The 13603-nt window shown below is 45.0% G+C and overlaps 1 protein-coding gene and 1 long non-coding RNA gene across 12 annotated transcripts in view; one reads left to right on the forward strand and one right to left on the reverse strand.

The window, feature by feature from the left end:
• The window catches only part of LOC104692195, a 76990-nt gene extending 65672 nt beyond the window's left edge, over window positions 1–11318 (reverse strand). The window contains exon 1 of one of the 4 annotated variants that reach the window (XR_005604037.1): window positions 11055–11311. This is a non-coding gene — a long non-coding RNA (uncharacterized LOC104692195). Of the gene's footprint in view, window positions 1–11054 lie in introns of all 4 variants that reach the window. The other 3 variants (XR_005604034.1, XR_005604036.1, XR_005604033.1) reach the window with 3 other exon arrangements.
• Window positions 10630–13603, forward strand: part of MAP3K7 (mitogen-activated protein kinase kinase kinase 7) — a 46763-nt gene continuing 43789 nt past the window's right edge. For 3 of the 8 annotated variants that reach the window (XM_039568010.1, XM_039568011.1, XM_039568013.1), the window contains exon 1: window positions 10630–10873. In XM_039568010.1, the coding sequence (XP_039423944.1) occupies window positions 10784–10873 (90 nt within the window). In that variant the 5' untranslated portion in view covers window positions 10630–10783. The remainder of the gene's footprint in view (window positions 10874–13603) is intronic. The other 5 variants (XM_039568015.1, XM_039568016.1, XM_039568014.1 and 2 more) reach the window with 4 other exon arrangements.

The raw sequence follows: 13603 nt of genomic DNA on the forward strand, positions 1-13603 counted from the left end.
CACATCCCAGATGTGGATATCCTTCTAGAAGATGCCACCACCAGGCGCACTGACCTTGGAGGGCCTGCCATGCCATTAGCCATGTATGCCCCACAGTCTGAGAGACTCACAGATATTCTCAGATAAAAAATACGCAAGTCTTGAAGTTACCATTTCAGGCTAGCTTTGAAACTATATTTTGAGTTTTCCACCACAAAAAAAAAAAAAATTTTTTTACAGAAGTTCATTTTCCTTCCTCTTCGTGAGTAGGGACCAATGGATGCAGATTGAGATTCCCAAGAGGGCACACACCTCCAGGTCTCATCAAGGTAAATGAATTACACAATGAAATGCTGAGATGATGCCAAAAGTTAGGCCTCAACAAGTTAACTGGCCCATCACATCTATTACATTGATCTGTTGAAGCAACAGCTACAGTTATGGCCTGAAGAAGGCTGCCTTTATGAAACAGGACTGGAAACTGCTAGAGGAAACATGAAAAATTTTGGTGATTCATCAGTTCCTGATTTACTGTGACTTTTGCCTCTATATGATCTCATTTAATTGGGAGCCATCATGCATAAAACAGAAGACAATGTCCATATTTCATTACCAAACAAGTGATACAATGATATAAACAGTTTATTTCCTTCTCCTATAATTTTATTTGCTTTATTCTTCCACTGATAAAAATGTGTTGTCTTGATTACAGATGATTTTGACTGATCATTTTTTTAAGATACCTTCTAGAAAGAAATACCATCCTAATGGTGCATAGCAAAGCACGTTAACAAGTACCTCTTTAAAAGAACCAGATCTTTGTGATTTTTATTTTACATTACAGAGCACTGACTTTCAGCACACATATCATTCACATATCAAATAGAAATATGATTATCTGGTGGCATCTTTGGGTTCTCTATGTGCATTCGGAGGCTGTTTTCCAAACACATCCACAAGCAACCAGAAGGCAGAGCCACACAGAGGACATGCCTGTGCACCCAGCCAGGCTGGAGCTGCAGGTCCACATTTCACACTCATGCCACTGGTTATTGCAAACCACACAAGAATCAGGGTGCCTTCTGTGAGATATTTCCAGCCTCCTAGCATATTTCCTAGGAACATAGTACAGCCGAGGTTGGAAGGCACCTTTACAGATCATCTGGTCCAACCTTCTGTGGGAAAGGGAGGCTAGATGAGATTATCTAGCACCTTGTCCAGTAGTGTCTTGAAAACCTCCAGTGAAGGGAACTTCACCATAAACCTGGATATGTTGTTCTAGTCAATGATTATTCCCTGTAAAAAAATTCTCTCTTTTATCAAGATGAAACCTCTCCTGGCACAACTAGTTCTCACTGCACCTTTTCTTCTCTATGAAGAGAGAGACTCCATCCTCTCTGGAGAAACTTTTAAGTATTAGAATACTAGTACTAGAGATTTTCTCTTGAGCCTTCTCAGGGAGAAAAGAACTAACTGCTTCAGACTTTCCTCATAGGCAAGTTCTTCATTTGACTGAGAGCTCTGTATGTTCCTTGTTTCTGTCAGTTCTAGCTCGTATGAAAGCAGAAGGTAAGCACACAGAGCATCAATTCCTGTTTCTCATTTAAATAGCAGAATAGATCTTCTAGAAGAAAAACATTGAAGGTAAGTTCCTCATACACAGGAGCCTTAGTGTACATGTTCTCAGACTACATTAGTCTTTATCCTCATTATGTGATGAAGGTCATGAACAGTTTCCCCTCTTATTTCCAGTCTGCTGTTCCTGTGCTTTGTGATACTCCACCCACTTGTGTGTCTTGCATAAAACATACAAGGCTGTCAACTTCCTTTACCCAATATTGTTTAAAAACCATACCTGCAACAATTCCCTTCACTTGCTCTGATTCAAGAGTTAGAAGCTTTAAAATATGAAAGATAATGATATTACTTCTCCAAGAAATAAAATACCAAAAATTTCTCCTACCTCCCAATTTCACTTCCTTCTTTAGAACACAGCCTTAACTCACAGAATCCAATGCAATTTTTACTTAATCTTAAACATACAGTTCATTTCAATCTATACTCAGGTAAAGAAATACCATTAAAAGAATTTGTTACATTATTTACACTTTTAATAGCACATTTTTGGTCAACATATGATTAGAAGATACCGCCTTAGGCAATGAATGCAATACTCTGCTTTCACAGATAGTTACGACAAATAAATGATTTCACTTATCAGGACCATCCAGTGAAGTGACTTTCCCCATTTGCAAGGAATATTTACAGCTCTCCAATCTGCATGCATTAACAGGGTTCTTGTGCAAAAAGAAGTTTCCTTTTACATGAATATCATTTTCCATCAATACTGTTTACCTCCACAATATCTTTATCTTTCCAATCTCTTTAAACAGGGGCAACATATATCCTCTCTGTTTCACAAGACTAAACATGCCAAGTTGTTTTATATTTCCTTCTGTGGTAAACCCTCTCTTATCTTGACCATATTTGTAGCTCTTCTCTGCAACTAGTTAGGCAATTCATTTTTCTTGGAAAGCAGGTACCAACAGAGTGGAGCCTTTCAGATGAGGTCTGCATAAACTTTTATAGCTTTAATGGATGTATCATGCGGCATATATAAGCTTGCACATTTTCTAGATGCATTACCTACAAGACTCACAGTTCTCCTAAAACCAGTTAAAACATGCAAGTTGTAATCTTCTTCACCTCTTCCTTGTCGCTAGCCAGGCGCTTTGCAGCTTGTCGGTGCCGGAGCACGAAGTGCCGCGACCTTCCTAAAAGCATCTCCAAGGCGAAGCTGCTCGGCAGTACCATCACACACTCACACACGCATGGATAGCTCCAGTAAGTGGGTTGACAACAAAGAGCCAGGAAGGGTCTTCGTATGGGGTTCCACGGACAAGATTTATTGCAGCCACACTGTGAAGGCGTCCAGGGACAAAGACAAAGAACAATGGAGGGTCCAGGTTTAAGTACGGGAGCAGCAATGATCTGAGGGCACGGGGCCGGTACAGAGGCGGGACTAGGGGATGGGAGCCAATAGGGAGCTCTGAGGGAGTGGCAATGGGGCAAGGGCCAATGGGGGAACAGGGAGTGGAGAACCTTCTAGGGCAGGGACATATAAGGTAACAAAGGGCGGGGAGGTCAACGGCCAAGTAGGGAAGCAGAACTGGGGTACATTAACGTACCAAAGCAAAGCATCCTGGGGGAAGTGTCTTCTGTTCACCCTAACCCGGGGAGGATCTTTTGGTACTAGGGACTGTCCAAAAAGTGGATTCTTTTTGTCCCTTGTACTGGCTCACCAGCCACCACACTTCCTCATAAGTCTTTTACAGGATAACAAGATGTTATGAGTTCTCAAATTAATTCATGAACTTGCACTCTAATATTTTAAATACTAGCCACTTTATTTCTCTTATCCTTGGAGTTGTCTAATTTTTCCCATTTGATATTCTTATCTTTCTCTCCATTAACTATGCTGTCTAAACTTGTGTCTTCAGAATCACTGTCACATTCTTAATTTTCTTATCAACACCATTAATGAAATTACTAAGAAGCTTCCTCTCAAAATTCAATCTTGAAAAAAAAAAATCTATTAGAAACTTCATTCCAATACTTCCCTTTTGATAGTCTCTACTGTCTCCTAACTACTCCCCTACTCTCCTTACCCACTTTCAGTTCTTTTAATGATTCTTATCATGTCCTGCTTAATTAACGATTTCCCACAAGACAATATATCAAATACATTCAAGATAGAATAGTTCTACCCATTCCCCTTGCCTAAAAATATCACTGAATTTATCAAAATTGATCTTTTGTTAATCTGAGATAATCTACCTTTGATTAAAAAGATGTGACATTTCATTCCATTTACCTCCACGCTCTTTATTATTCTCTCTGTCGCGTTTTATTTTAAAGCCTACTGAGAGCAGACCAAAAGACACTTAGATGTCTGGATCTGGTTTTGCACCTTTCAAAAATACCTTTGCTACTTCATAGCTACCTACATTTATGCCTTTCTCTAACACATCTTCTATCAGCAATTTCATGTACCATATTTTTCAGACCTCTCAGTTCAAGATCAGCCAGTCTACAGCCATCTATCTCACTCTTCCACATGGTAAATTTGTTACTATCTTCTTCCCCCTGGCCACTTTAGCCAAGTCCAGCTGCTGATAGCTGAAACAGAAAATGTGTTTGTTTGGTTTCAGGACTGAATCTAGATAGTCTCCCACCTTTACTTTGCCCATACTGCACAGTGGCTGCATTACTTGTCTTTCCTGGCTCTCTTGGTGGTTTAGACTGCTAAAAAAGTCTGGGAGATCTAACATGCCTCAGATTAGGAAGTAAAATAAGGTTCAGAAAAAATTGTGATCATTTGAGTTTCTGTAATACTCATACAATAGAACTTTTCCTTTTACCAAAGTGAATACAATTCCTTGCATACAACTGAGTTTGGTATTTAGCAAAGCAGCACATGCATTTATTTTGCAAAGGTTTTTTAGGGTTTTTTTTTTAATACATGCATTTGATCACAAATAATAAAGTATACCACCACTGAAGGAATTAATAGCTATTTAGAAGACTTTACATACTGCGTGGAAGTCTTCCCAGAAAGTGAAAGAAGCAATAAAAGTACATGAAGCATGCTGAGGCTGCTATCTCAGTGTATTTGGCAGAAGACACCCTTGCACTGTTTTCCAAGACTTTGAAAACCACTAATACAAGACAGAATTGAAGAAATTATTGAGATTCAAAGTGGAATCTAACACACACAATATTGCAACCTGCTCTTGGGAAATATTAATGTACAAGCCAAAGGAGTTGCATGAGAAGAGTGCATTAAGCAACAACTTGGCCATGCTGAGAAACAGAAATCTTTCAGTATCATCACAGTGATTTGTCCTCATATTTTCACTGTACCTGCACTGAAACAAGCAGCAGGCTCCTCCCATGTCTCTCCCAGCTGGGACATGAATTTGTAGGGCACGTGTGTTCCACAGTGTTCTCTATACTACTGTCACCACAAACCTGCTCTAGCCTCACACTTGGAAGGCAACGCACAAGATAGTTCATCCACAAATTCCTGTCACACAGTTATCCAGGTGTCTCGGTTTTGAAAGACAGGTGTCTGCTAAGGAAGGCAGAGGCCCCCCTTGAAGTGGCAGATATAACCCCTTTTCCCTCCAAGTTATTATATTTTGAAATCAAGGGCCTTTAGGCGAAGATGTGGGAAATAGGAATAACAGTTCTTTACTATATATATATATATATATATATATATATATATATGTATATAACCAGTCAAACAAAACAACAACAACTCTGGCAGTTAACAGCAATCACAAACTCAGTCCCAGCCTTCTCGGCTGTCAGGCCCTTTCCCCTCTGGTGCAGTTCCGCTCGCAGCCGGCAGGGGCGCTGGCGGCTCCCGGTGAGCAGGGCAGGTGCGATGGTTCCCCGCGGCTGCAGGGGGCGCTCCGGAGCGAGCTCGGGAAACACACGGCACCGGTGCCCCGGGATCCCGGGAAGGGATGGAACAAAGGCTTCACAAACCCCTGGGCAGCCGATCCCGGACTCTCAGGAACAGCAGGCTGGAACGGCAGGCTAGAGCGGCAGGCTAGAACGGCAGGCTGGAACGGCAGGGACGGACGCAAATCCTGGGTGGCAGGCGAGATGTATCCAGATGGGAGAACCCCATGGAGGCCCAGGCAGGCAGGGCGAGCAGGGCTACAGCGCAGCGAAAGCTCGAAGCAGCAGCGGGGCAGGGCAGCCACAGCTCGGTCTCCAGCAGGGCAGGGAAAGCGGCTTTTGGGGTCCCGGCGTTGTTTCCAGCAGGAAGAAAGAACGGCCAAAAAGAAAGAAGCAGCAGCTCCTTTCTCTGCAGCTTCTCTCTCCGGACGCTCAGAGCGAACTCACCCCACACCCAGGTGTAGACAAAGGAGTAGCCAGGCCCGCCCCACTCCCCTTTTTGTCTTTCTTAAGTACAGCTATTTGTCCCCTAGCAACATGCATATGGGAGAAAATTCCTTTAACGGGAAAACCTAAGACTAAACTAAAACCCCAACACCAGGCTAATTCCACTCCTTTTAATTCCTGCAGGTTCCCTATGAATAGCACACATCCAGACACTTTCCAATACACAGGCTGATGACTCACAATCAGTTCTAAAGGTGGAATCAAGATCTTTAATCACAGTGGGTTCCCACAAACTGAAATGACATAACTTCATATTTACAGGACAATATTTAACAAGGACAAAATAGAGTCAGACTTGGCAGAAACATATTCCTGTGCTTAATCTAGAAGGGAACCTTTTTTGTTGTAGGCATTCCAGTTGTAGGTACCATCCAACATGTTCCACCACTGTTTTCTAGAATCAATCTTCAATCGCTTAAAGTGAGACATTTTAACCAACTTAAAAAAAAATTGCATATACTGAAAAAACAGCACAAGGTTGTTGAAAAGAAGAAATCACTTAGCTTTTTTCTAAATTAAGTTAGTGGGAAATAATGCTGGTTCACTCCTCTTAAAAAACTCCTACAACTGCAGAGTAATTTTAAAGGAGCTGGACAAAGAGTAGCCAGGATAATATATCTGTGCCTTTGTCTGTATTCATGAAAATGTGTCCAAATTCTAAGCTGTAAAATTCTGTATATGTTAGATAAATTTTCATTACGATATGCAGATATTAGTGTTGCAGTGGTTGAATCCACTGCAGGAATGACCAAGAAGCCACAGAGCCCCAAAACAGTGGAGGTCCGCTGGTGGGCAGGCTCAGAGGTCTAAGATCACCCCCTCTTTACCCCTTTTAAATCCATGTTCTAGATAGCTCTCCTTTCCGTGATACCCCACTGGTTCCCAGGTCCCTTGTTCCACCCCTCGCCTTTTCCACTGGTCACTGTCCTGTTACCCCATGCCCTCTCCACCCCCTGGCCCCCAAAGGACAGGCCCTCGGTGCCGATCCAGATAAAACCCCGGACCGCTCAGTGTTCTTTGTTCTTGGATCCCTTAGGGCGGGGACCTGAAGAAACCCCTCGGAACTCCATACAAAGGACCTCTCCCGCCTCTCTGTCCTCGGCGACGCTGCAGAAGCTGTCAGGCTCTGTGTGTGTGTGTGTGTGTTTGTGAGTATCCACCTACTACGGTGTGTCAGAGTGTGTCTGAGCACGTTCGCACAGCACGCCCCGGAGCGGCTCCAGCGGGATGCGATCGGGACGGACGCACCGCTCTTTCCACCCCCTCCACGGCCAGCGCGTCTTATTAGGGCTAAGTCTCAGGTCTGTTAAGCTGTCCAGGTAGACTTTGTCTGTATTTTGCATCAGACTTACTGCTGTCTCTTTGAAAAAACAGAGCTCTGCGCCCTAGGACAGGTGTGACAAAGAGCTCCGCAGCAGCTGTCTCAGGTTTGAGTGGTTTTGCACACTCTGGCCATGGTACCCAGATGTTTACAACAGTCTTTTAAGTGATCACCTTCTTAGCAGTGTAACTGCTTTCCAGTGATAGAGCGAGGCGACTGAGACCCTGAATGTGGGCTTCCCAGGTTCTAGGTTTTTCTTCTAAACCCAAGAGCAGCTTTCCTTCAAGACAAACACAGCAGGTGCAGCTTTTATTTTCCTTTTTCTCCCATATTTGTTGAATAAGCATTTTGGGGCTGTACAACCAATACCCAGTCCATAACATAGCTAATCATAGCTAATTAAGACTGTGTCAGTCAGGAAAGAAGAAAAAAAAAAAGTAATATCAAAATTATCACATCCTTAAAACCCCTCCTGATCTTCACAGCAGTGACATTTTGATAATGATGATGACTCTGCCTTCACAAAGAAAGAGCTCATTATTTTTGAGATACATATTTCTACATCAATTTCTGAAAGGAAATGAACCTTACAAGCAACTATAATTGGAATGCTCTCCTCTGCTGTCTTAATACTCATCAACAAAATATAACAAAGGTAACAGAAAAATCTCTCCACTGAAAAATAGAAGACTGCAACTGCCATTTGCTTGATACATATCCTCGAGAGGTCTGGGAAACATAAAAAGCCAAATATTCAGTTACATTTACCAGAGATCACCAACTGCCACCCCCTAAAGTAAAACCGCCCACTTGGCCATCTTTCTAAAAAGTACTGATGTAGTTCACCTTCCCCAATGCATATGTGTCCTTAAAAGAAACAAAATTTTAAGCTTTTGGCCTGAGACCATGCTCATGATTGCAACTAGGTATCAAGACCATCAGTGATAGATTTTCACACCTCCCTTTCTTTTCATTCACGCCTTTTCCTTGACTTCAGTTGACTTTATGTGTTACTTGCCTTGATCTACAAGTGTTTAGAGAACTAAAGCAATTTATCCAGCACTATGAAGCCAGTATGAACCAGTATGAAGAAGTATGAAACAGACTGAAAGGAGTCTGGTTTTCATTGGACTTGCAGTTTTCTCAAAACCTCAGAAATCCATATTCTTCATCTTCCAATAATCAGTATATTGCACACTCAGCAGCTGAGACAGTAGCAGCTGCTTACACAACTGATACACTTCCCTTTAAGAAGTTGTGAGGTCCAGGTATAAACACAATACTTTAGGACTGTGTCACAGCATTACCAAGGTGTGCACTAATAGTGGCTTTTGAGAAAATGAGAACAAATGCTTCTCTGGGTATAAGGGGATGCCAGGGTCAGTATGAACATCCAAACATATAAACAACCTAAGAAAGTAGGGGCTCAGGATAACCCCACTGCTGGATGAAGCAGATATTAGCCAGATTTTGTAATACCAGGAAACTTCCCCTGTCTAACAGAAGACTCTTTAGATCTTTCTAGACCAAACTGTATCAGAAAATCAAAAAGCAACAAAAACTCAGCACATTCAGGATATGAGTCTGCTCCCCACGCACACACAGATTGTTTGGGCGATATAATTCCACCAACCCAACCGGCTCTGCATACGAGTTTCATCTTGAACTCAACAGAGTCAACATGTACTGTGACTGCTTGGCTAGGATTTCTGGATTATTGTACATTTGAAAATCCTGGACAAATTACAAAAGCTGACAGAAAAATGCAAGAGGGGAACGAACCCATAATGGCAACCTGTCACAAAGTGCAGCAGCTCTGACAGAGGTACTTTCACTTTGGCTTTTTTAACAACAGCTGAGCCACCATGAGATTAGGTCACTGCCCATATTCATCCTTGGTATTTTCTTTCCTAGTTAATTGTTTATGCGACTTTGTCAGGCTAGCTCTGTAAACCAGATATATCTACATTTATGAGACTTCCTTCTGAGGTACAGACATTCACTAGCATGCTAGCAGAGGAACATCTAGGAAAGCTTACTAGATCTACTAAAATTACATACTATTAATAGTATTGTACAATAACATAACTTTTTATATATAGCCCCAAGGCTAAACATATCAAAATGAAGCACAGCTGTTTCAGTGGAACACAGCAGCTCTATTCACTCATCCCAGCACCGATTTCACACCGTGGACTGCCTTAAAGTGTCAGCCTGAGACATTTACCACCAAAACATTGATGGGGTAGGTGCTCCAGCCAAAAGCAGAAGCAGGAGCAGGAGCTAGCCCAGGGAAAGAGTGGGTCAAGACTCCCTTGGAGAGGGAGCGCTTAATTTCATTCTCAAATCCTACCTCTCTATTACTATGTGTTACATCAACTGCTCCATTACCCTCCACTCCACAGCCACCCTCCTACACACAGCTTTCCCCTGAGAAAGTGCCGCTGAAGAGCACAAGGGCTGCCCTCGTCCCAAGACCCCATACAATACCTCCTGCCCTGGAGAAATATATGCATATATACAGGGAAAAGGCATGTGCGTGCATATGCATACACATATACATACATACATACATATATATATATATATATATATACACACACACACAGAGGGAAAACGCCTGCGCCCCCACACTCGTATGGCGGCAACACGCGGCCCCCCTCAGAGTGAGGCCGTGCCCGGCAGCCGCCCAGAACCCGGGGAGCCCCGCCAGACTCTGCCCCTCCAGCCGCAGCTGAGCCCCGCGGCCCCACCGGCAGCGTGGCTCCCGCCCCAGGGCCGGGCTGCCGCCGCTCCCGCGCCGCTCCCGCGCCGGCGGCTCCCGGCTGGCGGCAGGAACAGGAAGCGGCGCCGGCGCGGGGCCGCGGCTGCTCCCCCTGGCGGCGGCGGGCGGCGGGGCGGGGTGGGGGCGGGGCCGCCGCCAGGCCGTGGCCCCGCCGTGGCCGCCCGAGAGGCCGCTGCTGCCGGCGCTTCCTTGCCCGCCCCCGCCCGGCGCTCCCTCCCTCCCTTACTCTCTCCCTGCGTCCCTCCCTCCTCGGCCGGGGCAGCAGGAAGCGGCTCTGATGTCAGCGGCGGCGGCCGCGGCGCGGCTCTGAGCGGCTCCTCCACCCCCGCCGCGGCCCCCTCGCCCGCTGCCGCCGCTGGGGCTGGCGGAGAAGCCCGGCTGCGGCCCCGGGGGCGCCGCCTTCTCTCGCCCGGGGACGCGCAGCCGAGGCGGTCCCGAGCTGTGCAGAGGCCGCGGCCTAGGGGAGTCGGCGCGGCGCCCCGCGGGGGTGCGGGAGGGCGCGGGATGCGCAGCGGCGGCGCCGGGGCCTGTGCCCGCCGCCAGTGAGGCCCGCGGCCGCCGCGAATGCGGCCCCGGCGGCGCCTCGGCCAGGCCCGCCCCGACCTGCGCCAGGAACCGCCGCCGAGCCCGGCGTAGCCCCGGCTCCGGCCCTCGGCTGCCTGGTGCCGGACGCTCGCGTAGCCCCAGCCCCCTCTCCTCCCTGCGGTGAAAGAGGAGGCATGTCCGCTGCCGCCTCCGCTGAAATGATTGAAACCCCCCCGGTCCTCAACTTCGAAGAAATCGACTACAAAGAGATCGAGGTGGAAGAGGTGAGTGCGGGTCCCGCCATCCCCCGCACCCCCTTGCTCCCCAGGAGCGGTCAGCGTGGCTCCCGCCGCCCTGACCCCGAGCGCCCCTGGGGTTCCCCTCCCCGGCGCCGTCCCCCCGCTGCGGAAGGGACCGCGGACGCTTCCTGGGTGCGCCGAGATGCCGGGACCCCCCCCAGTGTACCTGGCCGGGGGTTCTGTGCCCCCGTGGATGCTGCAGCGGCTGGCACCAGCGAACAAAGGTCGTCTAGCTGGGGAGCGGAGGTGCCGGCTTACTTCTGCCGGCCCTGCTGCTGGATGCTTTACTGTGGAGTTTTATTTAAACGGGATAGATTTATTCGGGATGTTAAAGTTTCGCCGCCCATTTTACCACCCACTTTAGTATGGGTGGCAAACATAGTTGTCAGGCGTTGTCACAAGAGGAAACTGTTAATTCTGATGTTTCTTTCAGATCTCTGGTTCTCTCTGCCCCTGCTTTCACCTTTTGCCACCAAACTGAGCCATTGCATATATAATGATCGCACCAGTATTAATGATTTGCTAAATTTACAGCTCTATGAGCTGTAAGGATAAACAGTTTTCTTTTTTTCCTGACGTAGGCTAGTGATGTTGCACTTATGGATGTGTAACATTTAATTTGTGACCTGTGCATGTTACCCAGGAAGTGACATTCAGTTATTGTATAACAAAGTTGGAAGGAAGTTCTTCTGTGAAAATCGCATAGTAAAATTATTTCAGGTGTACCTTTCATCTCTCCGGGCTTCCTGTGAAAGTAGGGTGGGTGTGATCTAAGATAGCTTGAGTGCTTTAATAATGGGCTCAGTAGTATCTATATACTACAGTGTTGGTTAACTCTCAGAATTGCACAAAAATATTGTTGCTGTTGAGTTTTTTCCTTCCTCCCCTGCTAAGTTCTCTACAGAAATGAAGTTGTTTCATGAGGATCTGTAATGAATTTGATGAAGCAAACTTGTAGAGTCTGGACCTAATATGCATCCAAGACTCCTGAAACAGTCTCTGTGCTTTTGTTTGTAGATTAACATCTTTCTTTTTCATTAATAATTACTCTCTTTTTCTTAAAAAGTTTGTGTGGAAGTGGAGTTAGTTTTGTGTGGTAGCTTTTATAGGTAGGACAACCTGTGTTCAAGTTTTTAGCGTAGTTTGCTAATACTGGTTTGTTCGTCATTATCCTGCTGGGCTTGGGCCTTCTGGGGAGAGTTCACAGACCTTAAAATCTACGATATTTCCATGGAGCACCAGGGCACTTTCTGGTGTATTCAGGTAGTATTGTGGTAACTTTGGTTTTCGCCATAGCAGGCACAGGAAATTTTCAGAAGACCGTATCTTTCGAGAGATTGCTTTTATCTCTTTCTATGAATTTGGCAATCAAGAAGATTTTTGTTTCTGTAAATCTAGTTGTTCTGCGTCCTTTTATGCATTGAACTGTTCTGAAGTGAAGGTATTTTTGTTGTTTTTGCAACATTTACTAATAGCCAGGTGTCGAATCACATGTTTTGGGAAAAATGGAGTTTCTCACCCAACAAAGAAAGTTCAAGTGGGTAAGAACTTACCTATCGTGTAAAGATGCCCAGTGATGGCTCATAGAAGTGAGTAGCACATCTGCTGTGTTAGACATAGTCCTTTGAATGAATAAAGTGCTGTACAATTCTTTAATACTCACAACACCCGTGGGGAGGTTGTTAGCAAGGATTATATTGCTGGTTTACATATAGGAAGTGTGGAGCTGCACAGTGTGTAATTGGTGTAACTAGAGTTCAGCATTCTAAGGTTTAGTGCTCAGAGCTTGTCTGTGTTCCATGCATGCGCCTGGCACTCACAGAAACAGGAGTATCAGCACAAAAATGTATCTGGAGATTATGCCTAAGTAAAAATTTGTTGAATGCAGTTGTTGCATTATTCTTAACGCAGTATCTTTGTTAGAGATAACAAAACTCATGGTTATAAGCAGAACTCTGATAAAGTGTGGTCTCCATGAAAAAAATCCAGTGACAGCTGGCATAGCATTTTGAGTGTACCTGTCCTAGCAGAAGTTCTTATAGGCAATGGGGATACCCTAGTGCTGAACACAGTCTAAATGTCATTGCACAGAGGAAGAAAAAAGACCTACTTTAGAATGAAACAGATGGATCATACTTAGACCTTGCTTCTCTCAGCTGTGGGTGTTGATCTCTTACTCATGATGCAATTTCAGCACAAATAGTCAACTTTGTAGTCAAAACACATCCTTACTGACTATTTTCTGTGCTCTTACTTTAGGCTCAGAAGTTTTCAAGGATTTTAAGTGGCTGTAATATCTCAAAATGGTCATATTTATGCTTGGCAAGCTTCAAATGTTTCAAAATGGAGTGTTAAGAGGTCTACACTGGAAACTCAAATGCTTTTATAATCATAGCTTTGCTGTTGTATTATCAAGGCTGTCTTGTCCGCAGATAGCAGTCCCACTCTGCCACTGGTTTATTAATAGATATTGAAGTTCTGGAATACTTGCAGGCCCAGAGACCTTGCTAATAAATGTGGGATCTCTAAGTGCACTTTCATTTAGGTTTGCCTGAACTCTGCTGGATAAAAACAAGAATATACCATATTTTGCTTAAGATACCATGCACATGACTAACTGTAGTGTAGTGTTACTCCCCACCAGTCAAACACGTCTCCAGCTTCAGGCTGCCTTTTTGTTATTTCAAGTGCTTAAAATGAAGTAAAATATAGAGG

Source organism: Corvus cornix, chromosome 3 (assembly GCF_000738735.6).
Source record: "Corvus cornix cornix isolate S_Up_H32 chromosome 3, ASM73873v5, whole genome shotgun sequence".
Lineage (NCBI taxonomy): Eukaryota > Metazoa > Chordata > Aves > Passeriformes > Corvidae > Corvus > Corvus cornix.